Below are 25,970 nucleotides of genomic sequence, written 5' to 3' on the forward strand. Positions count from 1 at the left end.
CCATACTTTTCAGAAGACAAACTTTCGCTTCGCCAGCGCTATCAGCGGCAACCACAACTGCAAAGTGATCCAGCCTCATTCTTTGGTTTTGTTCTCTCCATTAGGCGACTGCTTGCTTACCTCTTCGTTTTCACGGGGCAAGTTTGCTATTTCAAAGCTCGGTGGCTTAATGTGTCCCTTTGCGTAGATCAAAAAGGTTCATGGGAAGCCAACCCAAACTGGGGCAGGCAAGGGAACCCCTTCGCGCTACAAAGCTTGAATGGCGGGTAATGGAAGGCTAGTCAGGATACCCTGCATATGAGGTTTTTCAAAAAGGTCTTATTCCGGTGATGCAACCCATTCGCAGCTGAATTTCCTCCAATAACCAGTCCCGAGGCCCTGCATTTCTCCCACTCCCTGTCCACTTGATATGAACTGTTATACCGAAAAGCGTTCATCCGTTGTACCTAGACGCGAAGGCAATGGCGAAATATAACGCAATGTTAACCATTTCAAGACGAAGCGGCTTTGATGATACGCTATCGTAAGGCTAAGCTCAAATGATCAACAGAAAGAGGGTCTCGGCATCGATCACACCGACGAGATGGGTCTGTAATCAACACCTTCTCTGCTTTCCTTCAATCGTTTCCAAAACCGCACGCCTTCTTACGTTAGCTGAGACCAGCGACCCAACACTCTTCGAAGGGTCCAATATCTGCGCATACCAATTGGGTAGGTACTTCCCAATGAGTACCGACTTCCATATTGCTGTGGGCTATAGACCTACATGTGGCCTTCGTTTCCGCAACTCCACGTTCAAATATGACAATAGCATACTGGCTGAATCTTCGGGAGTACGGCATACTCGAGTCAGAGCTGGATTGAGATTGAGACTGACCTCTAATCTGCAGGGTAATGAAGACTCCAGATCAGGTGCATGATTGGCCTCGATTCAGACTGTTCACTGGTCTGGGATAACCACATGTTTATAAGACACAGTCGATTCCAGGTATTGTTATTCAATCTACCTACATTGCCTCCGATATTTGAATCCAATCGTAACAACTTTTGCGGTTGTTCGATTAATACTTTCTTCATCTCAAAATTAGGAACGTATATCATCTCTTGCACATAATCTTGTAGACATCATTACAGCATCATCCAGAGCAACATGACCCTCGCTCGCCTATTCACAGTCGCTGCGTTGAGCATCCCCCTCGCACAAGCCTCCGTCGGCGTTCCTAATCTTTCAGGCTGGACATTAACGTGGTCTGACGACTTCACCGGCGCCGCCGGCTCGCTCCCCAGCTCAGATAACTGGCTCATCGACACCGGCACCAGCTATCCCGGCGGTGCCGCCAACTGGGGCACGGGAGAAGTCCAGACCTATACCGCGGATCCGGCAAACCTGAGCCTCGATGGCAAAGGCGTTCTCAAGATCACTGCCCTGAAGGGCGGTGCCTGCGGCGGCAGCGGCCAATGGACATCGGCGCGCATCGAGACACGTCGGACAGACTTCGCTTGCAAGGCCGGCGGTATGATGCGAATCGAGGCCAGTCTGAATCTTCCCAACGTTGCCAATGGCGTTGGGTACTGGCCGGCCTTTTGGACTCTCGGAAGCCCATTCAGGGGCAACTATTGGTACGCAAGTTTCAATCCGTTCTCCCCTTGTTCCCAAAGCAGCAGTCGCTCATGAAATTTGACGTATCAGGAACTGGCCCTCCATTGGGGAGTTTGACATTATGGAGAACGTCAACTCCGTCGACCGTGTGTGGGCAACCATGCACTGCGGCAGCAACCCTGGCGGACCTTGCAAGGAGACCACCGGCTTCGGCAACTACAAAGATTGTCCCGGGAAGCCGTGCCAGGGCAACTTCCACAAGTTCACCTTCGAGATCGACAGGACCAAGTCGGTCGAGGCCGCGAGATGGTATGTCGACGACATCATCTACTGGCAGATCCTGTCTACCGACCTGCCTGCCGATGTATGGGCGCAGACGGCGCATAACAACGTCTTCATCCTTCTGAACCTGGCCATGGGAGGATCCTTTCCTGACGGCAACTATGGTGCCAAGACGCCCCTAGAGTCGACCGTCTCAGGAGGTGTTTACCAGATTGACTACGTCGCCGTCTACAACAAGTAGTCTTGCCTTGATCATGACTTCTGCGACGCTGGAGATGTTTCAGGCTCTTACGTGACTTTGCCAAGCTGAGTTCTTATTTCATAGTGCAGATGGCCACCTCTGTCCATATTTCATTGTAAATAGTTATTAGAGATTTGTGTAAATAGTATAAGGTATCGTCTATGAGCTCAGAATATCGATGCTCCTTAAAGAACCTGATCCAGAAAGAAAACACCACCCAAATGCTTCATCGCGCCATCCCAAGCTCATGATATCATTACTCGTAAACCCTGCCTGCCGCTCAGACTGGGGGTAAAGAAGACGAGGTACTTTGCTCGCTTTGGTCTCGTTCGGTCTCTACCACTTGAAAGTTCCCAAAATGGGGAGGCTTTTCGCCGGGCGAATTAGGCTGGCTGAAATCCTTGCCCAGGTGAGAACCGTTCGGGTATCGACTGTTTCGGTTGTTCGAGGAGCCGGCGGTGCGAGTGCCCGCGACCAAGCCCATGCGAGCGGCGAGAGCCTTCAGGGGCGGCAAGCAGAGGCAGACCATAGCGGCGGTGAGCTCGCCCATCGACCACAGGGCAGGTGTCACGTTCCAATACGTGAAGTCCGCCTTGATACTGAGGAATTGGAGGCGGAAGACCGATATCGCAACGATACTAGAACGAGAAACATGCGTTAGTGATTATCTTTCTTGCCGGTACAGCTGGCGGAAAAGGGAAACTCACAAGAATCCAAGGCTGAAAATACCGAGCAGATACCACTTCTGGGATCGAGGCAGCTGCAACTTGAAGAGGGCCGGTAGGGGCAGTAGAAAGATGATGACATCGGTTACAATACTGCACGCTCCGAAGACGTAGTAAAGAGCCTGCTGAGAGAGGCACTTTGCAGGAATGGTGTGGTCCCAAAAACCCGCGATCGGGACGCAGAAGAACAAGGACATCACCACGACGGAAATGCCCCACGCCGCCACGAGAACCATTCCCGCAATATAGATCTTTTTCATGTTGGTAGTCGACAACACTCGGTAGTATTGTAGTAGAAATGCCATCTTGAAAGATAGATGGCCCAGACCATAGAAGACGACGGAAACCCAAAAGCACTAAACAAGTCGTTAACGACAACCACCATCAACTTTGCGAGCCGACCTACCTTAGTGAACTCCATGTATTCCTCCGGCGTGACTGTCTGGATGTGCTTTCCAAGCCCGTAACGTGTCACTGTCACCAGTCAGTCGGTTGAGATGCGGAGAGGGCATTGGGGTGAGACGAACTGACTGCGATAGCGATCCCGCAACCTAACACGGATATCTGTGCGCTGTTAGCAATGTGAAAGTCGAATCACTGTTTCCATCATGTACTTACGAGTGAAAAAGCGGCAGCCCAATCATCTGCTCCTGTTTGCTTGACGATGTGTATACGAGTCCATAGACGGAGGGCGAGAATAGATGTCGAGATGACGAAACACATGATCACCACTCCAATCACCGTGGCCGACCTGTCCTCCGCCATTTGTTCTGGTGTAAGCTGCGGGAGATCCATCTTTGGCGAAATAACACAACTTCGCACGATGCGTTCCTCGTAGCGGTTGTTTACAAGGTGTGACCTTCGAGGTGAGACTTTCGCGAGGGAGGGAGGGAGGGGAGGCACCGAATTTTGGGGCAGCAATGATTTAATAAACAGCTCTTGGCGGAAGCATCTTGCTTCGCTAGCGGCGAGAGGTTCGGAGAGAAAACAAGTCAGACTTTCTTTGGGATATCTGGTGTGGCTCAGTGAACATCAAGAGAAACTGCGCACATTTTTGACGGATGCAGCACGAGGCGTCACTGCAGCAAAGGAGCAAGGCGTCGATCCCTGGGCGATCAGGAATGTGAAGGACTTCGGATCGAGCAAGTCGATTCTGACGCATATGGATAAGTGATGGACCTCTCTGGTGGTCTAGTCCCCGTAGTGGCGACCGGTTCTGGATCAGTTCCATTCCGGAGAGTACCAGCAGATTCGGGGGAGGCTTCGGTGGCGTAGTTCTAGTTCTCGGTGTACCGGATACCGTTTTCACAGATCAGCTCATCGGACAAAACATGACAGCAGAGCGTAACCACAACAAGATCGGTGAAGGCGCTCAGATTTGGTCCGAGATGGAGATGGTTCGGCGCTAGAATGCAACGCCGTTCTCTGGAGCTGTCTAGTGAGCAGCCAAGACACTCAAGACCCTGGGGTTTTCGTATGATTTACTCCAAATAGTAAGTAACTGCACCTTGAAGTGGCTTAAGGGCACTCAAAATGATCAAGATACACGTGGTTTTGCCCTTCGTCTCGCCGCATTGAGCTACTGCTGGCACTTCAATCGCCCTCGAGCTGACTTGCTGATGACAGCTGTCTTCGATCCCGAGAGCCCTACGTCGCTGAGATGAGGAATCTCTTCGAGAATTGGATGACTAAACCTCTTTGACGGCTAGGGCATGCCGAGACAACCATATCGGATAGCTTTGCGTAGTTTCGCCGGGCTCAGCCAAGTGACGCTCAGCTGTGAGAAATTGTAGTTAGGTAGTTACATAATCCCCGAACATAAGCTTCTTCTCAATCCTCTTCGGCGAGACTGGCGAGACTGGCGAACCTGGCCTGCTAGATCCTGGTTCCTCTCTGAAACCAAATCTTCACGAAGTACTCTCAGTTTCGATGTCGTCGGCTTCGTGCATGAGCAGGGTTGCGTCGCGGCTCTGTCGCCCGCTTCAATTGACCTGCACGTGAGTTCTCCTGTCAGCGCGTCTGACAGCCAAGACATGCAAGAGATCTTAATCGGAAAATAACCCCATAATTCCATCATACCTATCCGGACGATGCTTTCTTTTTTCTTCGACCACAACCAACAGACGAAAACCATCAGCATTTGGGCAGAGTCACCGACAGCCGGCCGACAATTCAGCAAGGCATAACGGCACGCCTAGCAGCCAAGCAGCTGATTCCCCGCCGCGAGTTATTAGATCCATTTGGGATGAGACTTTGGAAACTCACCGCCAAAGCCTTTCGAAAGTGAACAGATCCCGAGTCCTCGGGGTCTTGACCGAGGCTTGACGACGCAAATTTCGGGTACGGCATCCGCATACCTTGAATTTCTGATAAGCTGTGCCCATAATGATGCGAAACTCGTTCGCGAACAAGGACCTTTCACGCATGTGAAGATGGACATAATTCAAGCTCTTCTTCTACCTCGAAAATGTCAACCTCAAGAACGGAGTTTGCAAAGCGCTGAACGATAGAGCGACTAAGCAACTTTCCTCACGGATTTGCCGAGAGGCATACGTGTCATCCGAATTTGCGGTCAGTTAAGAGAAGAGCCATCATGACGAAATCTTGTGTCAATATCCGCATCAAGTCAGAGTCCAGAAGGTGCAATGGCTGGGGTAACGAGTTTGCCAATGATTCTGATACAGTGGCTTGGCAAATCCTCCTGTGCAAGAGTTCCAACAGCATCATGGCTGGGCTCGGTTTTCTTCATCTGACAACCCGGACACAGTGTGACAGCCCGTTCCAGACTCTCGGGTTCGCCATCGAGACTTTTTTTTCATGTTGGTCAGCCTCCAGAATGATGTGAGAAGTTGCTAAACGGCAATCAATCCCTGTCAAAAAGGGGCACTCAAGACAAGGGTCCCATCTAGATGCCCTAATTAGGTCTGGTGGGCACAGACACTGCAAACTTGCATATGCAACCCTCTTATTTGGGCAGTCAAAACATCCCCCCTCTTCAGAGTCCGAGACGTGAGAGAACAATACGAAGAGAACAATAGGACGCCAAGTGGTGGCCTGGAACACAAGCTCGCCTCCCCGTCCTGGCGGATTCTCGTCAAAGGTCTGGTTCGGTGCAACCTTACTAACGGGCCCAGAACCTCGGTATCAGATCTCATCCCTTGAAAAAGACCCATCCGAACCATCACGAGCCCCCTTCTTCTCACAGAGTCATTGGCCAGTCTCGCCGTAAAGTGGGAAAAGACGGGTCAATGCAAGAGAACCCACTCGGCTGGTTCTTCGCGACGGCCAAAATTTCTTCGGAAATTCCTCAGTGCCACGTGGGAATCTCGTCGTTATGGTATCACTGAGCACGGCCGGTGCTGCTACATGTATTCATCGCAAGGTCTCGCCCTGCTGTAGGAGATTTGAGCGAGAAAAAAAAAAGGGTTACGTGAATTGAAGTTCAATAATATGTGGTAAGAAGGCGACGAAAAGAAAGCTTTTGGGTATCCTCATCCGTTACAACGCTAAAACCGCCCTCGCGTGGAACCCTCCCAACATTCGAAATAAACCCGATCCCCCGGAGGATTGCCAGGAGGCAAACACGCACACGCACTCAGCCGCTGGAGGCCCTTTGGGAGCCACCAATCATCTCCTATCGACATAAAACATTACAAAAGTCGTTAATGGGTAGATCTGCTCGAAGAGGTTGCTCTGCTGCTGGTGGCGTGTTCCTGGAGGATCTTGGCTTCCTCCAGGGCCTCCCTCTTGGCGAATTCGTCGAGTAATTTAGCCGCAGACTCAAGGGGCAAATCGGCAATCATGGCGGAAAGTTTCTGATAAATTGGTCAGTATGTCATGGACTCACAGACCGCTAGATTGAAGAGGTAGGGGGTGGAGGGAGAGCGGGTTGTGAACAAACATACCGCAGGGAAGACGTAAGAGCGTTGGTACTTGAACTCCTCCAACATCCGGTTGAGGCGAAGTACCTGCTTCCACGGCACGATGATGTCGCCGATGAGGAAAGTCGGGAACCGAGCCATGGCAAGCTCCTCAAGAATCCAGCGGCGCTGGAATAGGGGCCGCGTCATGAAGTCTGTGCCGCCCACCCACCGCGGCATCATGAACGGGATCTCGCCGTTGGGACCGTCCTCCCAGATGTGGGCAATCTTCTTCGCCCACTCGTGCGTCGGCGCATAGTCCTGCGGATTCTTCTCCCGGTCGCCCGGGTCTCCCCAATGAGGCGGCATCATGTCCTCGATCTCGGCGAAGGCCTCCATGCCCGCGTCCGTGTGCTCCATCTTCTCGCCCAGCCAGCCGACGACGAGCTCGGCCGACCTGTAGATGTTCCGCATGTCGGTGTGCTGTCTCGACTTCTCCCACTCGTCGCTCGGGTTGATGCAGAGGAAGTCGCACCACACCCGCAGCGTTTGGCCGTCGCCTGAAGAACGGTTCGAGGTGCTCAGGCCGAGGAGCTGTCTCAACCAACGAGGACCGGCGTGGGGCTTCCTGATGGGTACGCGCTGGAAGCGTTGTGAGATTGTCGGGTAGAAGACGGCGCGGATGTTCTTGAGGGCCATGGAGAGATGTGTGGTGATTGTGATGGGCTGACCGTTAACGAAGATCTTATCGGTGTCGGAGGAGTCGCCGTAGAGGGACGAGAGGGCGATATACTCGAGGTCATCGTTGAGACGGTGAGTGACGAGGCGACACTCGATCGGGGCGCTGAGGTCGCGGGCTGACGATATCTCGATGAGGCGTATCTCGCGCCTCGACGAGTCCAGACGTTTGTATGCGATGTTCATGTCGGCGACACACACGAGTGTAAGTTTACTCGGTCCGGGAGGGGTGGCGGCGTTCCGGATTCGGTGCTGGCGAAGCAGGTAAACACAGAAGAAAGTTCCTTTTGGGAAGATTTCTTCTTCTTTTCGGTTCTCTCTGCAGAGTCCTGGGTCCTCGTATCACCGAAGAGTGGAAGTGTCCAAGTGCGGTACGGCGGGCGGCAGACGCAGGTGAAGACCAGGGTTACGGCTCCTGATGAACGGCTTGCAGACGTCGCACCAACAAGAAAACGGGGAATTCGTAGCAAACTTCCAGAAAGCTGGACGGGATGCCGGCGTTTAATACCAAGAACGCGCGAAAGCGGATCCCAACGGCTTTGGACATGGGTATCTGGGGCCACCGCGTTTTCGGCTGCTAACACCCCTCGGTTGAGCCTTTAGCAACGGCAGGGATCGAGGAAAGTCTGTCGGTAATGGTTTGTTACCTCTTCAGTGACCTGACCCTGTCGCCACCCCCCTTTCAACCGTTCCGTTGCGATGGGTTCATCGTGCCGTGTGGTGCGTGAGTCGTGATCCAGGCTGATTCCAGATGCCGTGCCCTGGGTGTTCGACGACTCGCAAAGACTCTGAGTCTGACCCTGGTAAAATGTTGAAGTCGACGATCGATGCCACCTCTCATACAAACCCCAGCGAGTTTGTTATCCGCCATGTCTGTGTGGCTTGTTTGCCTTGTCTCGATCCTGGTTGTGTACTTCCTGCACATGAGTGTTTGTGTCTTTGCCTGACGGATCGACGACTGACCACCGGCTTGGTATCGGGATGCTCTTAGCGAGGTTTGTAATCTTGTCTGCGGGCGAAACCAGAAGCAAATGGCTGCGGATGGATTCTATTAGTGGCCTTTTCACCGCATCCTCGTGGACGCCGTGAAATGCCTTTTAGGATAAGAAAGGGGATCATGGCATGTTTTCGAAAGTAGCGTTGTAGAACCCCGGATAACCCCCACCTCCTTCTGGCAAGGGATGGCATGGCACAACGGCAGACTTGGTCCTCTTATTTCTCCTTTTTCATGGTGTGTCTCCACAGACTCCTGACTCGGCGAACATGCTCCGTCGTCATGCCCGAAGAAAGAACGTTTGAGAGAACAAAAACGGAAGGACAATATATCTGCGTCATGCTTCATCGAATTGCTGTCCAAAATGACTCCTGCCATCGGCGCCCGATAAGCACATCTGCGATCTCGCGGGAGTCTGGTCTGGGGGCTGGCGTTTTATCTCTTTTATGAAGGCTTGAGTTGCTAGGGTCCTCACAACCCTACTGGCCGTTGGGGCCATTTGCCGGGAGAGTTCAGCCAGGAGGCTTGATTAATGCATATTGTTGATGAACTCTGAATGTCTCAAGTGCTGGGTGATGCGCTTTACCGTGTTGGATAGTCGCCTTTGCTGTTGCTAGTCGTACCTTGTGGTGGTTTGTCTCTTCGGTATTTTGCTCGCCAAGCGCTTCGAGGCAACATGCTTGCTCGCCATGCCCTCGCTTCGGGCCATTCTCCGCACACACCAGCAGTCCAAAGAACAGATGGCGTTCACCTGCCATCCGAACCTGACTCCTGTTTGCTGATGGATCCCTGTCAGAATGATTATGCAGACTGCCAACGACAAACTTAGAGAAAGGGCAAACATCGCAAGCCACAAGGGGTCAACTTCCACATCGTTCGTGGGACCTGCGTCTGTAGCCTCAACAGTGTGAGCTATTGTGGTGCTTTCCCCCTAGGTATCGTCACCATTTCAGTCTTCTGCTAATGCTGCTTTGATGGTTCAAGGCGAAGTCGGTCACATGGTTCAGAATGAGCAAACAGACATTTTGCCGTCAATTCAACCATGACAATATTTCGTCTGCGTCCCAAGATCATGGATAAAACCTCAGCACTTCCCGTAACACAATGAAAGGTCTCCGGGCAGTACTCTTCTTGAGTTGAAATCAGACTCACCGACTCTTCATACACCGTATCGTCCCAATATTCCAATAATCTTAGTCCCGTCTACAGGGCCCAAACGCTGTAGCAATGGCTGTTTCCGACTTCAACAGCCTAGGGGCTCACGACGCAGCAGCGAATGCAGCATCCTCAATCATCGACTCCTTGTGGGGATATGTCTCGACTTCCAGTAACAAAACGCTGGACGACGACGAGTTGGTGAACGATCCCAAGAGATTGGCATCTGCCGTCCGACCCATTTGTACCCGCATGCTGGGGCAGTTAAACTACCCTGGGGCACCTGTACTCAAGGCAGAGTCTGTTGAAGCTCTGTTGGAGTACATGTACAAGAGAGCTGTTGAGATGGGAGTTCCTCTTGACACACCCATCTCCGCAAAAGGGTTTCGCTTGGGTTACGCCGAAGGGCTGGTAAGCAAGTCCCCGAACCCAAAATCACTCTGCTGCCTTGATAAGAATGATGTAATTGTTGACTCGTCACACAGCTCGCCCATCCACGTCATCCCACGATAGTCCAGGGCTATGTCGGACTTTTCACCTGGCTTGTCGTGATGTACGACGATATCGTCGGCCAGAACGATCAGATGGTGGAAGAGGCATCGTTGTTCCACCAGCGCTTCTTCAAAGGCGAGCGGCAGAAGAACAACCTCCTGGAGGGCATTGCGGTTCTCCTTCGGGAGGCTCACGATCTCTTCGATCCTGTGATGGCCAACCTTCTCCAACTCTCCGTCCTGAAGTTCCTTACCAGCAATCTCCTGGAGCGCCACAACGGTTTCCAAACGTTCCAAATCACCAGGGCCGGCGAGAAGTTCCCCGACTTTTACAGAGACATGTCAGGCATGAACGTCGCCTACGCCGTATTCTGCTATCCGAAAGAGCAGTACCCAGACGTTTCGCAATTCATCGAGGCGATCCCAGACATGGCCAGGTTCATCGACATCTCGAACGATGTGCTTTCGTAAGTTCTTCGCACTTGAATCTTCGGTCCCTGTGACAACTCACTGACTCGAATCTCTGTCAGATTTTACAAGGAGGAGCTCGGCGGCGACACGCGAAATTACATCCACAACCGCGCCCTGACCACTGGCAAGCCAGTGCTCCAAGTCGTTGAGGAGGTGAACATTGAGACGATCGATGCCGCCAAGCGAGTCGAGGCCATTCTCAAGGGGAGGGGCGTCTACGAGGACACTTGGAACGAGAGCGTGAGGGGCTACATGGCCATGCACACGACCAACGCGCGATACAAGTTGAAGGACCTGGGCCTAGGCGAGGAGCATCCTCTTGCTCCCTTTGAGCACAGAATCGGTGAACTTTTCGACATTATGAAGCTGAAGGCACGGTGATTTGCCATGCTTTCGAATGACAGGAGGGGATGTTAGCGGGCGATGTCTTGACTTGGGATTACCGGGATTTCCTTCCTCTCTTTGTTCGTTTGGTTGATATGCTCCGTATTAGAAATAGAACAGGGCGCGCAAGAGCAGGATCATCTCATCTCTTGTACAATTCCATGTACTCTGTATTCCGTGGTTGTAGACCCCAAAAAACAAGGGTTTCGACGTCGTGGCAGTCAAAAGTGCCAACCGAGCTTGGCTTTCCTGTCATTTATGCATTCGCGTCCTTGGAAGGATTTGTTTCCTGGCAGTTGGACAAATCATTGCGATCGGCGGCTGCTTCTCCCGAACCATTCCACTTCCATGTCCGGTTCAGTCCAGTCGGAGACCAGGGGCCCGGTCCGTGATCCCAGGAATACGACCCAATTGCCGTTCTTCCTAGTTTCCTCGGCAGCCCAACCACTTCTGACCGCAACCTTGCGAGGGTAGGAAAAAATTTATGATCACTTGAACGTGATGCGAAGGATGTTTTCCCTGGTTGGAGATACGCGTCTTACACTAAAAGCAAGGAATCTCAAACCAGACTTTGTTCGGCTCTTGGTGATGTCAAAATGGGGCCTTGCCCACACCGTTTCTGGCATCATGCTTCATCAGTTCTCAGGTTCTAAGATGAAGCTGGCCCCGTTCCCCAGTAAAGTTCGCGGGTTGAGCCGCTGCGCTCCTCTCCTTCTAGAAAAAAAGCAAGGACTAGGTGCCACTATATTACTCACGTTATACGGATACGCTGACATAAAAATACCCTCAAATAATCTACCAAGTGTACAGCCTGCCACCAAAAACATGCGTCTTGCCCCAAATCTAGCCCAGATCAATGTCAATAAGAAATACCAAACAAAAGGTCTCCATCCCAATCTACATATTCCCACGATCGTTTCTAGAGCCACTGAATGTCTGCCTTGTTGTCGTCAAAGTTGCCCTCCATAGCCCAAATATTCCACAGAACCACCTCCTGGCATGCTATCGCAAGTCAACAATAAACCTCACTTGCGCCCCCTCCCCCCTTTCCCATAACCTTCCAACAGCGCATCACGCACTCTCATTGGCTAAAGCAGAGGTCATGCTCTCCTCGACGAAGCTTGACAGCACCGTCAGTGACTTCTTGGGGCTCATGATGTCCAAGAACGGCACATCGACCTTGAAAGTCGTCCAGAACCAGGTGCGGTACTCGGCCGCAATCATACTGTCCAGGCCGAATTGGGGGAGGGCCTTGTGGTCGTCGATCTTCTCGATGGGCAGCAGGATCAGGTTGGAGAAGCGCTTGCGCGCCAGCCGCAATACGGCGTCGGAGAGGGTAGAGGCGTCCGCCTCGGCGGCCAAAGCCTTGGCCGCCGCACCCGCGGGCAGAGCCTTGAGCCACGCTGGGGCGGCAGTCAAGCTGACGGCGACGGCGGAAGAGGCATCCTTGTTCGCCTCCTGGTCAGCGAAGAGGGCGGCCGCGAGGAAACCGCAGCGTGGGTCTTGCGTCGTCCCGTTCTCCACGTCGAAGCCCTTTCTGATGAGCTCACGAAGGCCGAAGGGCTCCAGGCCGGTCAGGATGTGCGGCGCGGTGGCACCGGGCGCCAAGGCGAAGTCGACGACCTGCAGGAACTCATACTCGTTGAGCGGTTGGATGCCCTTGCGGAGGAGAAGGGCTTCGATCTCGGGATTCTCGTGCAGGTAACCCACTTCAGAGATCATGCCGAGGCCGACCGCGACCGCGGGCTTGCCAGCGCTGCGACGGCACCGGGCGAAGGCGTCCAAGAAGCCGTTGGCGGCGCAGTAGTTGCTCTCGGTCGCGGTGCCCACGCTGCCGCTCACCGAAGACGTGAGCAAGAAGAAGTCCAGGTGCGCGTCGCGACCATCGCGGGCCAAGGCGCGGTCCAGGTTCCACGAGCCCGCCCACTTTGGCTGGATTCCCGTGTGCCACGCCTTGTGCGTCATGCTGGAGAAGAGAGCCTCGCTGAGACCCATGGCGGCTTGGACCACGCCGCCGATGGGACGGCCAGCGCAGGCGTCGACGGCGGCATCGACGTCCTCTTGGTTGGACACGTCGCCGCGCACCACCTCCACAGAAGCACCGGATCCTCGGAGCCGATCCACGAGGCTCCGGGCTTCGGGTTTGTCGCTGCCAGAGCGACCGAGGAAGACAAAGTGGCGAGCACCTCGAGACATCATCCATCGGCTCAGACTGCGGCCGAGGCCGCCCAAACATCCGACGAGCAGGTAGGCCTTTTCGGGACGAAGGGTTGTCTGATACAGTGTAGGCATGACCTGCTGACTGTTAGTGTTGCGTTCATGTATGTGACCTACCGACTCATGCAAGTAGAACAGGCGGCCCGGAGACCTAGTGGGAGGGGCATCGTATGGTGAGGCGTACCGGAATAAGGCTGCTCGAGTCCTGCATGGATACCACGACTTTGCCAATGCGATCCTTTCCAGAAAAGAAGCGGTATGCTTGGGATAGCTTCGAAACGTCGAATGTGGCGATCGGGACCGGCCTGATAGCTCCTGTGCGATACAGCTCCAGCGCCTCCTTGGTTTTACTGGGAATGGTTAGTCTGATAGTTCGCGAATTACACTTGGAGGGAACTGCTGTGGGCCACCCATTCCTGGAGAGGCAAAAAGGAGAAGAGTCCGGACGGGATAGAGAGCAAGGCGACGAAGCCACTTACTTGATCCAGATATCTCGGTAGAACTGGTCTTTGTGGAAGAACAACTCGGTCAGATCGAAGGCGGTGAAAGAGCAGTTACGTGTGAAGACGTGCATGTCGAGTTTGCCGGCGTCGACAAGCTCACGCTTGCCGACTTCGACGAAACGGCCAAAGTCTGCAATGCAGTCCCAGCTGTCATGCATGAGATCCCCAACAAGCGAGTTGATAACGATGTCGACGCCCCGGCCCCCGGTCGCTGCGCGGATGCCCTGAACAAAGGAGTCATCCCTCGAACTGAAGATGTTCTCGGCCGGGAGGCCGAGCTCGCGCACGAGGTGCTCCTTCTTGGCCGGAGACCCGACGGTCGCGTACACGACGGCTCCGAGGCGCTGCGCCAGCATGATGGTGGCCATGCCGAAAGCCCCCGCGCCGCTGTGCACGAGGATCGACTCCCCCGATCGGATGTGGGCTCGGTCGTGAAGGGCGTACAGCGCCGTGCCGAATGCCACAGGCAGGGTCGGCATCACGCAAAAGTCTTCCGACGGGAGCATCTTGTGCGCCGCCCAGGCCGGCACGCGCTCGACCGTGGCGAAGCGGTTCGGCGCCAGGACGACGGCGTGGTCGCCGGGTGCAAGATCTGTCACGCCCTCGCCGACCGAAACGACGACGCCGGAGAACTCGATGGCGGCCGTGCCGGTGCGTGTCTCGACGCGCCCGCTGACTGTGTAAATGTCTTTGGCGTTGAGGCTGACGGCGGACGTGCGAATGTCGACGAAGCCGGGAGGCGTCGAGGCACCGCCGGGCAACGTGGTCTCCTGCGCGAAATGGAGCGTGTCCGTCTGCCCGACACTTCCGATGGCCAGGCGTGCCAGGCCAACTTCTCCGAGTGCCACGCGCTCCAGAGGCTCGTTCGGGTCTACACGTCGTCGGAAGAGGCTGTTGTTGGCCCTGTCGGCCACAAATCGACTGACATGCAGGATGCCGTTGCTCTGACAGAACTCCTTGTCGTCCATGTCATGGGCAGGGACCAACGCGGCGGCCAGATTGGCGCACAAGGCATCGAGCGAAGCCTCGTCTACATTAGTAGAAGCGGAAGATCCCACGTCAAGCACCGTGTATCGCAAAGACGGCTGTTCAAGCATGAGTGCTCGAGATAACCCCGAAGAGAGAGTCAGGTTTGGGTCTGGGCTGGCGCCCAACATGCCGGCCCCCGTCAGCCAGACGAGATCAGTTGCGACGTCAGTAATGCGGCGAAGCCGGTTCATGTCGTTCGGACTCATAGTTGCAAGGAACTCTTCCTTCAGCTCAAGTAGAGAAATGTAGACGTCCGACGGGGACGGCTCCGTGCCTGACTCCTCGATGTCGTTGAGCGTAGTGAGGCGGACGTCGCCGAACACTGAATGTTGAGTCTTCAGGTACTTGGCAAGTGCATGACCTAAATGGTCTGGATTTTCCGAATCGCCAGGGCGCACAAGAACGACTGCTTTGCGCTTGGCCAGTGAGGAGAGCGATAGAAGACGCAGACCAACGAGCACACCCCGGCCGACGTCGATGACAGAGAGACCAGCTTGCTGCAAAGTCTCTAGAGCGCCTGCGACCTTGCGCATGATGACCACGCCGCTGTTTGAACTGATCAGATCGACGACTGATGCAGCAAGCTTCATATAATGCGATGAGGCGTCGAGCTAATATCGCGTGGTTAGGTCAATTCACAAAGGTACTTATACGGAGAAGACGGGGTCGAGGAGGTGGCGGACAAGTCACATGAATGACGGTCCAATGGTGAAGCAACTTACACTGGAAATAACCACCGTGTCGAAGGAAGAGGACTCGGTCGCAGCCGCTTGAAGCTTGCCCTCGGCATCCAGCTGACCTCCAATCCAGGACGCACAGCGAGGGAATGTCGTTTCGGCTTCCAATGCCTTGAGCCAGCGCTTGACTTGACAATCTCCATCAGCGCCGCCGAGCTCTAGCACACTCATCTTGGGGTTTTTGAAGCTGGCCAGGTCGATCATCGCGACGATGTAGGCCATGCTAGCATGGTCATTCAAGTCGGCGGGGAACCCTTCGATGATCTCTTCAAGATACTGCTTGATCTCGGCCGTGTTTTCTGGCTGGAGACGGACAATGTCGGGCTTCCAGCGCACGCTCAGGCACGGCTCTCGCTTCATGGAGCTCTCGTCAGCAGGCGCATCGCCAGTGGCCGCGCCATCATTGTCGGCAACCAGAGCAACCGGGCCGTTGCTGTACAGGGAGAGCTTCACGCCTTCCATGTCAACAAGGGCGTTTCCACTGCTGCTTTGGATAAGCGTACAATCGATCTGCTTCGTGCCGAAGCCTGTCGTGCGAGTGCGCGTATGGATCGCCGCGTTTTCGGGGTTGTGCTCATGAAGAGTCCCCGGCACACGTACACGGCACGACTTGATGAACACGGGCAGGTACGCGCGCAGGCTGTTGAGATCTCCGGCCGTGCCACCAAAGATTCCGGCCTGGAGACAGGCGTCGATGACGAGAGGATGCACCGGATACTTGGTCGCGTTGTGCTGGCCGGTCTGCTGGAAGAGTCTGGTGGTCGAGATGGCGTCGGGCCGGGTCCTGGCCCCGTCCGTGGTCATGGCCGTAATGGACTGGAAGTCTGGCCCGAAGCAAAGCCCGGCTTCGGCCAGTCTTGCATACCACCGGCTCATCGAGCCCCAGGTCTCGTACCCGCCGATGTCCTGGACCGAGACGAGGCCACTCCGGGATGACAACTTGTCTTCGTCATCCAGAATCCGCACGCTACCGGAGCAGTGCACTGTAGATGTGCCAGAGTCCCACGATGAGACGGAGAAGTCGAACCACTTGCTTGAAGTTGAAGCCGTCGAGATCTTGCGAGCCGAGAGCGTGGTGTGGATCTCAACATCATTCTCCTGTTCCGGGACGACCATCGCTACACCGATATTGACAGATCTGAACTCGAAGCCAGAACGTAGTTCATCCATGGGTACACCGCGGATTTGACACAGAGCCTCCATGGCGATTCCCAGATATCCGGTAGCCGGGAAGACTATCTGTGACTCAAGCTTGTGGTCCCGCACCCAAGGCACCTCGGATAACCGGAGCAAGTTCCTCCAGGTGTAGTCGATGTCGTTTCCGGCGATCTGGCGGGCGCCGAGCAGCTCATGGCGCATGTGCTGGCGGTTGCGTTGCTCGACACTTGGGCGTGGCTCGCTCCAGAGAAGGGAGCCAGTGTAGTCCCATGGGTAGGGCGGCAAGTCATACAGCGGAACCATGGTGCCCTGTTGGCGGTGGTCGTTGACAACTGACCATTCCAGAGGAAAGCCTCGTACGAATAGTTGGCCGGCCAGTCTCTTGATACATGCCTCCGCGTCTTCGCCGCGCAGAAGGGTGGGCGAGAGAAGGAAGTCGTGTCCGGACTTCTTGCGCGTCTGCTCGATAGGGCCTTTGAGGGCAGCGTGAGGCCCGACTTCGATGAGGTGAAGCTTCTTGGCACTGGCTGTGAGGTTGGTCAGAGCCGCGCAGAACTGGACTGCGGTCTCGAGGTTTTGACGCCAGTAGCTGGCAGAGCTTCTGCGCCCAGAGTGATCGAGGACGGCGAGGTCCTCAGCACTGGAGCCCACTGACGAGTACATGGTGGCTCGACGAGAGGGCCCGGTGTTCTCGTTGTCTGTCGAGCCGCTTGCAAACACCGGCGCAAGCATGTCTTCGTACAACGCACCCACCTCCTGCATCATGTGAGAGTGATAAGCCCTCCCGCCGGTCTTCAGGGCTCGAACGAACTTTCCGCTCTCCTGCAGGATCTTGGCCAGAGAATCGATGGCATCGAGTTCACCACTCAGCGTTACGCTCTCCGGCGCGTTGATACACGCGACGCAGACACGGCCTGGCAAACCTTCCGTCTTGGCAATCAGGTCGGCCGCTTCCTCTGCCGACAAGCCCGCCGCGAGCATGCCGCCCTGGGTTTGCAGTCTGCCGACAGCCTGTCCCCGGAAGTAGGCGACTTTGATGGCTTGAGCTGCCGAAAGCTGGCCCGCGGCATAGGCGGCTGCGATCTCGCCCGACGAGTGGCCGACAACGGCCTCGGGGAAGACGTTCCAGTCCGCCAAAAGGTCTACCAGTGCAACCTGCACGGCTGTGCAGATGGGCTGGCTGCGGGTTACGTCGTTGATCATGCTCGTCTCCGGCGGATCCAGCAATGTCTGTTCGAGGGTCCAGGCTGGCCTGGAACCCCGGCCGTCTTGATCTTGTTCCGGAAGGTCTTGGAGTATGCGGTCCAGTCTCTGAATCGTGGCGCAGAAAGAGACGTTGTTCAGGAGAAGCTCGCGGCCCATGCCCGCGTATTGTGCTCCTTGCCCCGTAAAGACGAAAGCAAAAGGCGGCGGGGATGCCGCCGGCCTCTCGTCGGGGCTGAAGACGTCGGTGACAAGCTCTTCGTCATGAGTCTTGCTAACAATCATGGAAGCACGATACTTCTGGTGAGCGCGATGCTTTGCCAAGGTGTTGGCCAACGACGGGAGCGTAGCGGCGGCGTGAGTCTTGACGTATTCCGTGATCTGCTTGATCCGCTGGTCCAAAGACCACTGCGAGTTTGCGGAGATGGGAAGCACGAAATGACGGCCCGAATGCGCAGACGCGTTGGACTCGGAGTCAGAGGCGGATGACAGCGTTCCTGGTTCCGGCATGCTCTCATCGAGGCCGGACAAATAGCTCTCTGGTGCTTCCATAATCACGTGGGCGTTCGCGCCGCCGTAGCCGAAAGAGTTGATGCTGGCTCTGCGAAGAGATCGAGGCCATGGCGACATTTCATTGACCACCTGGAGATTGTACACATCCAGGTTGACTTTGAGTCCGGACACGTAAGTCAGCGCCTGAAGCTTGCAACTTGGGGAGGGGGTATTCTTCCAGAGGAGGTAAGGGGTTGGTAGAGCGTATGAAGTCAAAGTGGTACATATGAAGCTGACTCACGTTTGGGATTCAATTTCGTGACTCCGTAGGTGGGAGGAATCATCTCCTTCTCAAAGGATAAGACGGCCTTGATGACAGCGGATAGACCACTGGCGGCCTCACTGTGACCGATATTGGTTTTGACCTGCCGTTTCCTCGTCAGCATTGTGCTGCTCGTTCGTAGCCTCTAAAATCTCATGGTATCCCATGAAAGAATACATGATGTGTTTGAGGATCTCCGGTATCATCTTTGAAATGGGTAGCGGGGCAAAGGGAAGAATAGGTGTTGCGGCCAGAACATACCGCACCAATCATCAATGTTGAGTCCCCATCCCTGGCAAAGGACTTTCCGATTCCCTCGACTTCAATGGGATCTCCAACTGCGGTACCGGTACCGTGGCACTCGACATAGTCGGTATCAGCCATGCGAAGGCCTGCATTGGCGTAAGCCTTGCGGATCACGGCCGCCTGCATGGCCGCGCTGGGTTGCGTGATGCCGTTCGTCCTTCCATTGGAGTTGACTACCGCGAGAAAGCAATGATCAGTACTTGTGTTTTTCCATAGCAATACAGCCGCGATGCAGTTACTCACTGGCGGTGCCTCGGATGACGGCGCGGATGTGGTCGCCATCCCGTAGAGCTCGCGAAAGTGGCTTAATGTAGATGGCGTTGACCGCCTCGGCTCTACCATAGCCATCTGCCGAGGCATCAAAGGTATGGCATGTAGACGTGGGCGACAGCACGCCGCCTTTCATCGTGCCGAGGTGCTGTTCGACAGACGTGATGAGGTTGGCCCCGGCTACGATAGCAGCTTCGCAGTCGCCGTTTCTCAGCGCCATGACAGCGTTGTGCAGGCCGTAAATGGACGAAGAGCAAGCGGTATCCAGGGTGAAGCTAGGTCCGCGAAGGTCGAAGACGTGGCTGATGCGGTTGGCCATGATGGCGGTGCCGGATCCCGTCGCGCTGTAGCGGTGGAGGTAATCCGGGTCCCTGGTCTGCATGGTCTGGTAATCGACGGTGAAGTTTCCGACATAGACGGCCGTGTCAGATCCCATGACCGCCTCCATTGAGAGACCGGCATTTTCCAGGCACTCGTATGTCACTTCGAGCAGTTTCCTCTGCTGAGGATCCATGTATGTCGCCTCGAGGTTGTTCAGCCCGAATACTTCGTTGTCGAACTTCCGGACATCCTCGTCGAGGAAGTAACCTCCATCTGCGTCCATGACTCCCGCACGCTTACCGTCTGCGTGATAATAGCCGGCCATGTTGAAGCGTTCGGGGGGGACACGGCCTTGTGTTGTCTTCTTCGCCTTCAGCAACTCCCACAGGTCGGATGGGGAGCGTATGCCTCCTGGGAGACGGCATGCTGTGAAACGTTAGACAGTTGAGCCGCACAACGTTGACCAAATGCCTCACCTATGCCGATGATGCACGCCGGGTCATCTTCCAGCTCGAAGTCCGGTTGAGAATAGCGATTGTCGGTCGACGAATGGAAACGGTCGTCGGCGCTCGCCACGGGAGAGGCTTCTTCCGTGGTTTGTGATCCGCCACTGCTGTCAAGAGCCTTCAGCTCCGTAACATTGATGACCGTGGGGCCAGTGGCAGGCAGCTTAACACCATCAAGGTGTAAGCGATCTTCTTGCATCGAGGCCTGCATGTTTCTCGCAAATCTAACGTCGGTGGTAAGGTGCGATCTAACGTGATTATCGCTGTACAACTTGCAAGTAGGGAACGGCGGCGACGACTGCTTCAGGGTTTGTATACAGCTCCCCTGTCTCTCAAGTGGACTTATATCTCAAGGCCTTTGTTATGAGTGGCGATATGCTCATGTCTGTGAACACCACTCCTGTCCGGCAAAACGGCCGCGATGATCCTGACGAGATAGCACACCGAGGCCTTCGTCCAATGAACAGTTCCTTCTCAGACGACGGGGATGCCGCTCGGTTTCACTTACTGGAGGTCTTACTGTGATTCACGACACGGCAAGTAAGAGGGAATTCCGGCGCCGCCTCTCGGATATCGCGAGACGGGGATCTGCGGTCCGAAGCGCAACGCCTCTCAGCTGCGCTAACAACCTTCTGAAGCTGATGTCGCTGTGTATCAAATCTGCACAAAGGGCTGTGCAGAGACACAGAGACAATCGCATGTCGATATCTTTGCATGCTGTTCTGCATGATGGCCTTTCCGCGCATTTCGGGTATGTGGTCTCATGCATCGGTGTTGCTTCATTCGGGATCTCCTGCATCCCCGAGGCGGCGAACACCGGGCTTACACGGGAACTTGACTCCCACCCTAGTCTGCCATGCGAGTCTGTCAGCTTCTAGACCTCTGAGAACTTTACGCTGGTTAGATGAGCTGGATACCGTCTCAGTTTCGTTGGCGTGATTGAGTTTTGTTGGTTATCTGGAGCAACCCTAGCCGTCAATTGCAAGGGATATACAATTCTTCCACGAGGCGACCCAAAAACGCACATGCATTCTATGGAGATCAGTTGAATCGAACCGCGATACCATCTGTGTTCTAGCTCAGATATTCAATCCAGAGCGCGTGGAGAGCTTTTTCGACCCAGTTGACAACAAGCCACGATCCAAGTTCATCACTCGGAAGCCTTGAAGCAGGCAATGGCGACCAAGAAAAAGTTTGCGTTGGTCACAGGGTTCGTGTATAACCTGTCATTAATAAAATATGTAAGGCTTTTGGCTAACGCGTAGGCTGGCCTACGTAGATGTGGGAAAGGAGGAATAGGCGAGGCGCTTGTGGTAGAATACAAACGGCAGGGTCTCCGGCCCATCGCGACATTGCTCCCGTTTGAGAACAGCCAACATCTAGATGATGCGAGAATCGTGTGGTTTCCACTCGACGTAACGAAAGAGGACTCGGTTCGCGAGTTGAAGAATCACATGTTGGAGCTCACAGGAGGTTCCCTTGACGTCCTCGTCAACAATGCGTTAGTAATACCGACTTCTCCATGCGCTCATAACCATGATCCGTTGAATTGGACAGAAGGCTGACCTGTTATATTTTGCAGAGGAATATGTGAGACGTTTAAGCTATTGAATTGTAACTACGGTGCTAATCTCGCCTGCAGGCTATACCATGACGGCAATAGACACTGATGTGGCCGCTGTTGCGAAAATGTTCGATGTCAATGTCTTCGGGGCCATGCGTATGGTGCACCACTTCCACGACATGCTCATTCAATCTTCTGGCACAATTGTCAGCATTGGGTCAGTCGGTGGCATAGTGCCCTACGTCTATGGATGTAAGATTCACGTTCAATATCTTGACGTCGTGCTTGCTACATTGTACGATTCTGACGCCTGTGTCTCCAGCCGCGTACAACGCCACGAAAGCCGCCCTTCATCACTGGTCGAATACACTGCGCGTTGAAATGGAGCCACTCGGGTATGTGAGACCCGCGAGCAAGATGGGGAGATGCAGGCTAACTAGGAGGCGTGCAGTGTCAAGGTCATCACGGTAAGGCCACATGCATTCCATCGTTTTGCGTCCCACCACAGTTGTCGTACGGTTCTGACTTGAGCTTTCCATTGTAGATCATTTCTGGTAACATCGGAACAAACATACTCAAGTGCGACCAAGGCGTGGGAAGAGAGCTCCGAAAGGGTCAGTGACTTGCAGTCTTCCGGCGAGGCTTAGGAGCTAACGAAACAACAGGATCCTACTTTGCACCATTGGCTCAGGAGTTCAAGGACCATGTTAACAGAGTTCCTGGTAAGCAAACACTTTGCCGTTTCAAACCTTGAGCTGCAAACTCATCAAGGATCATAGACACGACAGATCGTTTCGAGTACGCTTCCAAGGTCGTCCAACAAAGTCTGCGATCTGCACCCCCAGCCTGGTTTTGGTACGGCAAGACGACTTGGATAGTGCGTTTCCTTGATACTTTCGCTTGGCGGAAGGTTTGGGTATGTCTTTACCAGCTCTCCCATCCCACACGTGTGGCCGCTGGGCTCATATGGTCGCTAACATGGAAGACGCGAATGCGTAGGACGGATTCATGTGGAATATGTTCAATTTCCAAAAGCTACAGGCCGCACGTAAATCGCTTTAGTTTGGGGATTCGGCTGACGGCCGTCGGTTGTAGTAAAGGAGACTTAGTTACAGCATCCAATGTTATTCTATTCCGTGAAAAAACAAGCGTTGCTTTTCCTCTTTGATAGAACCAACAGCCATATGCTACGAACATAAGCCATCCATATTTCATGCGTTTGCAACAACTAGCCATGTAAGATCTAAACGGCAGGACTGACATGCCGATTGGCACCGTCTTTCACATCGGTAATTTTGGCAAAGGCAGTTCCATGCTCCCTATACGATCCTATCAAGAACGCGAAACCTTCGGCGTGGAGGTGAGAAGGTAGCTGTAAGCCTACACCTAGGGAAGAAGAATTAAAGTTAGGCAGTGGTCAAACGCGGTGAAGATCATGACAACTGTTCGAGGCGTTTGAACCGATTCGAAGTGAGTTCTTTTTAGATACAGGACAAGACCACTCAATAGCTTTGGTTTCTGCGACTTATGGAATTCGTTTTACAGATTCGTTCGGATTCTTCGATAATGTTTATCTTTCTACGGACATGGCCACTAATGCTGACCTGTGATCATTCCCATGGCGACTTCATCGCTCGTACTCCTTCTCAAGATGGCCCAGGAAGCCCTCTACCTTCTCCCCGCCGACCAAGATGTCGTTGCACGGCAGCAAAACCCAGAGCATACGGCCTGGCAAGGTGCCGTTGCCAGTGATGTTCTTCCACTTGTGGGAAGTGGCCCGCTGGATGCACACATCGCCTTGCCGCATGATGCGCGACTCGCCCGAGTCCAGAGTCAGCTGGAAGACACCCTCCAGGACCACACCGTAGTCGACGGAGATGGCCCGGTGCAAGGGCGACTCGATACCCGGGCCGAAGTCGATCATGCGCACGACGGACCCGTTGGGATAGTGCAGCGGAGGCTTTGACGCAGTTCAAACCGTGTTAGAAACGTTCTCAATAGCCTGGGCCAGGCTCTGATGGGGACTTGTACTCAACGGCATACCTCGGTGTCTTGGGCAAACTTCATGTCCGCATTGTCATTGCACTCGATGGGCGTCTCCTTCGTCGAGTAGAGGATGGTGGCCACGGCCTGGTTCTCGCCCATGACGCGGTGGTGAGAGCCGGAATCGGTGACGAGGAAGACGGACTTGCCCTCGGCGTCGTGGCCCGTGATGTGACGACTGGACCTGGTGAGGCCCGGGGCAGGGAATCCATCGGTGATGAAACCCTCTGCTCCGGTGGGAGGGCCCTCATCTTTACTCGGAGGCACGTTCGATGAAGTAGTCATGATGGTTGAAATGGTGTTTGAGGCAGAATCGTCCCTTGTGTGTGACTTGGCGGTCGAGTGTGTGATACAACAGGGAGAGGAAGAAGAGTCAATCCAAGGACTGCGCAGCACTTTAATGCTTGACCAGCAATCACGAAGTTTGACTGCAGTGGGAGCTTCCCGGTCATGATGTCGGCATTTGCTGACAGCCCCATTGTTGCTGATGCATCGTAGGAACGCGCTCATAGTGCAATGGAGTCGACAATGCCAACGGAGTCTGCAGCCGGCGAGTCCATACCACGACGCCGAACCATCATTTCCACGATGCAAAGTCAGCGTGCCCGAAGGTAAAGCCGAATGCCCGGCCGGGACGTCGTCCTCGCTAGCTGCAGTATCTTGCCTGCGCTTCTTCAGCCAGCGATTGCCGGGATTACAAGCACTGCATTGCGGCAACCCGAGTTAGGTAGCTTACCTGTACCATGTAAGCGATGACAAGGCACAGCTTACGTGCCGTGCCTATCAGAGAATATCTCTTTCTAAGCGGGTATCAAGGCAGATGTTGTTGTCCATCAAAGATCGCAAACTTCAGAAGCCCGAACTCGACATGGTCACAGAAGGAACAGCATGCTTACATGCTCGTGGTTCAAGAGATGTGCGGCCCATTCGACTCAATTGCATTGCAACTGTTACAACTGTGTAATTTGAAGCCCCCTCCCCAGCTCGCTCAACGGCAACGCGGCGCATGCATGCAATTACCCCTGTACATCAACAACAAGCGCAATCCTCTGCGCAATACAATGCGGCCACTCTTATGCAGCCACCCCATCTAGACTTTGGATGTCAGCGTAGTACCCCCGTCAACGATCAGACCGCAACCAGTGATGAAGCTGGACCGGGGGCTGCACAGGAAGATGACCGAGTCGGCGATCTCTTCGGCCAGCGCCATGCGACCCATCGGAACAGCCGCCTCGATCATCTTGTCTAGGCCCGGCACGTTGTCGATGGCTTTCTGCACCATGGGCGTCCGCACCCAGGAGGCGCAGATGCAATTGACGCGAATCCCATGGTCAGCATTGTCCAGTGCTAAAGAAAACCCCAGAAGTCTGGTCAGCATGCCGTATCAAGTAGAGGGGGGCATCCTGTCACCGAGACAGCCATGTATGCATGCTGCCGGGCGACAGGTCCAGATAGGAGAAAGGAAGTTTGATACCGGAAAGGAGGGGTGTTGACGGGGGACAAGACTAACCCGCGTTCTTGGACAAGCCCAGGACGGCGTGCTTGGAGGTCGTGTATTGCACCATGCCAGGAGTGGAAACGTAAGACGACGCCGACGCCATGTTGACGATGGCGCCTCGGAAGGAGGAGCGTCCTCCGACCGCCTCTTTGCCCCAGCCGCGACCCTGCAGCTGCGGCAGCGGCTCCTGTGTCGCCATCACCGCCGATGCCGCGCGCGTCACCAGGAACGTCCCCTTGACGTTGACATCGAGGAAGCGAGCGAACTCGCCGACATCAGCCTCGGCAACAGCAGCGGCCTTCTCAACCCCGATCCCCGCACAGTTCACGCAGTAATCCAACCGTCCGAAGAGGCTGACCACGTCCCGAATGACTTGCTCGACGGATTCTTCGCTTCTCACGTCAATCGGCCGCGAGTGAATCTGGAAACCCGGGTCCTTGGCTACGGCCGCCGCCTCGCCGGCGACGGCCCTGGCGGCGGCGTGGTCCAGATCCGCCAACACAATGCCCGAGGCCCCTTCACTCGCAAACGCCTTCACGCAGGCCCGACCTATCCCGCTGCCTACGGCCGTCGTTGTGAACATGTCAGCTGGCGTACTTCCGCGGCGACCGATCGGCAACAGATGGCCGAGCTTGCAAAGTTCGGGTAAGCTGAACGGGCATGCTTACCTCCACCCACGATTAGAGCGTAACCGGTGATTTCCATGATGAATTGAGCCGAGTGTCCAAAACGGGTCGTTTCAATTCGTAAGTCTCGTGAGGCTGTCGGGTTCGTGTCTGATCAACTGACAAACATGGGATAGAGGCAAGTATTTATGCACATAGTAGATGAAGATGCCTACCCAAAACGCCGACTTTCCG

The 25,970-nt window shown here is 54.7% G+C and overlaps 8 protein-coding genes across 8 annotated transcripts; 3 read left to right on the plus strand and 5 right to left on the minus strand.

The window, feature by feature from the left end:
* Positions 1-1,150: 1,150 nt before the first annotated feature.
* CkaCkLH20_04111 (glycosyl hydrolase family 16) lies at positions 1,151-2,123 on the plus strand (the record flags this gene model as incomplete). Its single annotated transcript, XM_038886830.1, has 2 exons — positions 1,151-1,620; positions 1,691-2,123. 2 exons carry the CDS (start codon positions 1,151-1,153, stop codon positions 2,121-2,123), a joined length of 903 nt encoding a protein of 300 aa, XP_038748080.1.
* Positions 2,124-2,403: 280 nt separating this feature from the next.
* CkaCkLH20_04112 (uncharacterized protein) lies at positions 2,404-3,613 on the minus strand (the record flags this gene model as incomplete). Its single annotated transcript, XM_038886831.1, has 5 exons — positions 2,404-2,761; positions 2,831-3,204; positions 3,255-3,322; positions 3,376-3,412; positions 3,467-3,613. 5 exons carry the CDS (start codon positions 3,611-3,613, stop codon positions 2,404-2,406), a joined length of 984 nt encoding a protein of 327 aa, XP_038748081.1.
* A 2,897-nt stretch (positions 3,614-6,510) lies between these two features.
* On the minus strand, positions 6,511-7,632 carry CkaCkLH20_04113 (heterokaryon incompatibility protein; the record flags this gene model as incomplete). The annotated part of the gene is made up of 2 exons (XM_038886832.1): positions 6,511-6,663; positions 6,754-7,632. The coding sequence occupies 2 exons, from the start codon at positions 7,630-7,632 to the stop codon at positions 6,511-6,513; spliced, it is 1,032 nt and encodes a 343-aa protein (XP_038748082.1).
* A 2,035-nt stretch (positions 7,633-9,667) lies between these two features.
* Positions 9,668-10,938, plus strand: CkaCkLH20_04114 (uncharacterized protein; the record flags this gene model as incomplete). The annotated part of the gene is made up of 3 exons (XM_038886833.1): positions 9,668-10,006; positions 10,081-10,553; positions 10,617-10,938. 3 exons carry the CDS (start codon positions 9,668-9,670, stop codon positions 10,936-10,938), a joined length of 1,134 nt encoding a protein of 377 aa, XP_038748083.1.
* Positions 10,939-11,860: 922 nt separating this feature from the next.
* Positions 11,861-20,216, minus strand: CkaCkLH20_04115 (polyketide synthase; the record flags this gene model as incomplete). The annotated part of the gene is made up of 9 exons (XM_038886834.1): positions 11,861-11,943; positions 12,021-13,236; positions 13,343-13,508; positions 13,638-15,301; positions 15,413-18,456; positions 18,582-18,705; positions 18,864-19,081; positions 19,152-19,925; positions 19,976-20,216. 9 exons carry the CDS (start codon positions 20,214-20,216, stop codon positions 11,861-11,863), a joined length of 7,530 nt encoding a protein of 2,509 aa, XP_038748084.1.
* Positions 20,217-21,655: 1,439 nt separating this feature from the next.
* Positions 21,656-22,631, plus strand: CkaCkLH20_04116 (uncharacterized protein; the record flags this gene model as incomplete). Its single annotated transcript, XM_038886835.1, has 7 exons — positions 21,656-21,821; positions 21,892-21,964; positions 22,021-22,036; positions 22,114-22,183; positions 22,235-22,291; positions 22,349-22,485; positions 22,569-22,631. The coding sequence occupies 7 exons, from the start codon at positions 21,656-21,658 to the stop codon at positions 22,629-22,631; spliced, it is 582 nt and encodes a 193-aa protein (XP_038748085.1).
* Positions 22,632-23,196: 565 nt separating this feature from the next.
* On the minus strand, positions 23,197-23,897 carry CkaCkLH20_04117 (uncharacterized protein; the record flags this gene model as incomplete). Its single annotated transcript, XM_038886836.1, has 2 exons — positions 23,197-23,529; positions 23,613-23,897. The coding sequence occupies 2 exons, from the start codon at positions 23,895-23,897 to the stop codon at positions 23,197-23,199; spliced, it is 618 nt and encodes a 205-aa protein (XP_038748086.1).
* An 805-nt stretch (positions 23,898-24,702) lies between these two features.
* On the minus strand, positions 24,703-25,815 carry CkaCkLH20_04118 (uncharacterized protein; the record flags this gene model as incomplete). Its single annotated transcript, XM_038886837.1, has 3 exons — positions 24,703-24,959; positions 25,123-25,671; positions 25,779-25,815. 3 exons carry the CDS (start codon positions 25,813-25,815, stop codon positions 24,703-24,705), a joined length of 843 nt encoding a protein of 280 aa, XP_038748087.1.
* Between the last annotated feature and the right edge of the window lie 155 nt (positions 25,816-25,970).

The sequence above is a fragment of the Colletotrichum karsti genome (assembly GCF_011947395.1).
Source record: "Colletotrichum karsti strain CkLH20 chromosome Unknown Scaffold10, whole genome shotgun sequence".
NCBI classification, from domain to species: domain Eukaryota; kingdom Fungi; phylum Ascomycota; class Sordariomycetes; order Glomerellales; family Glomerellaceae; genus Colletotrichum; species Colletotrichum karsti.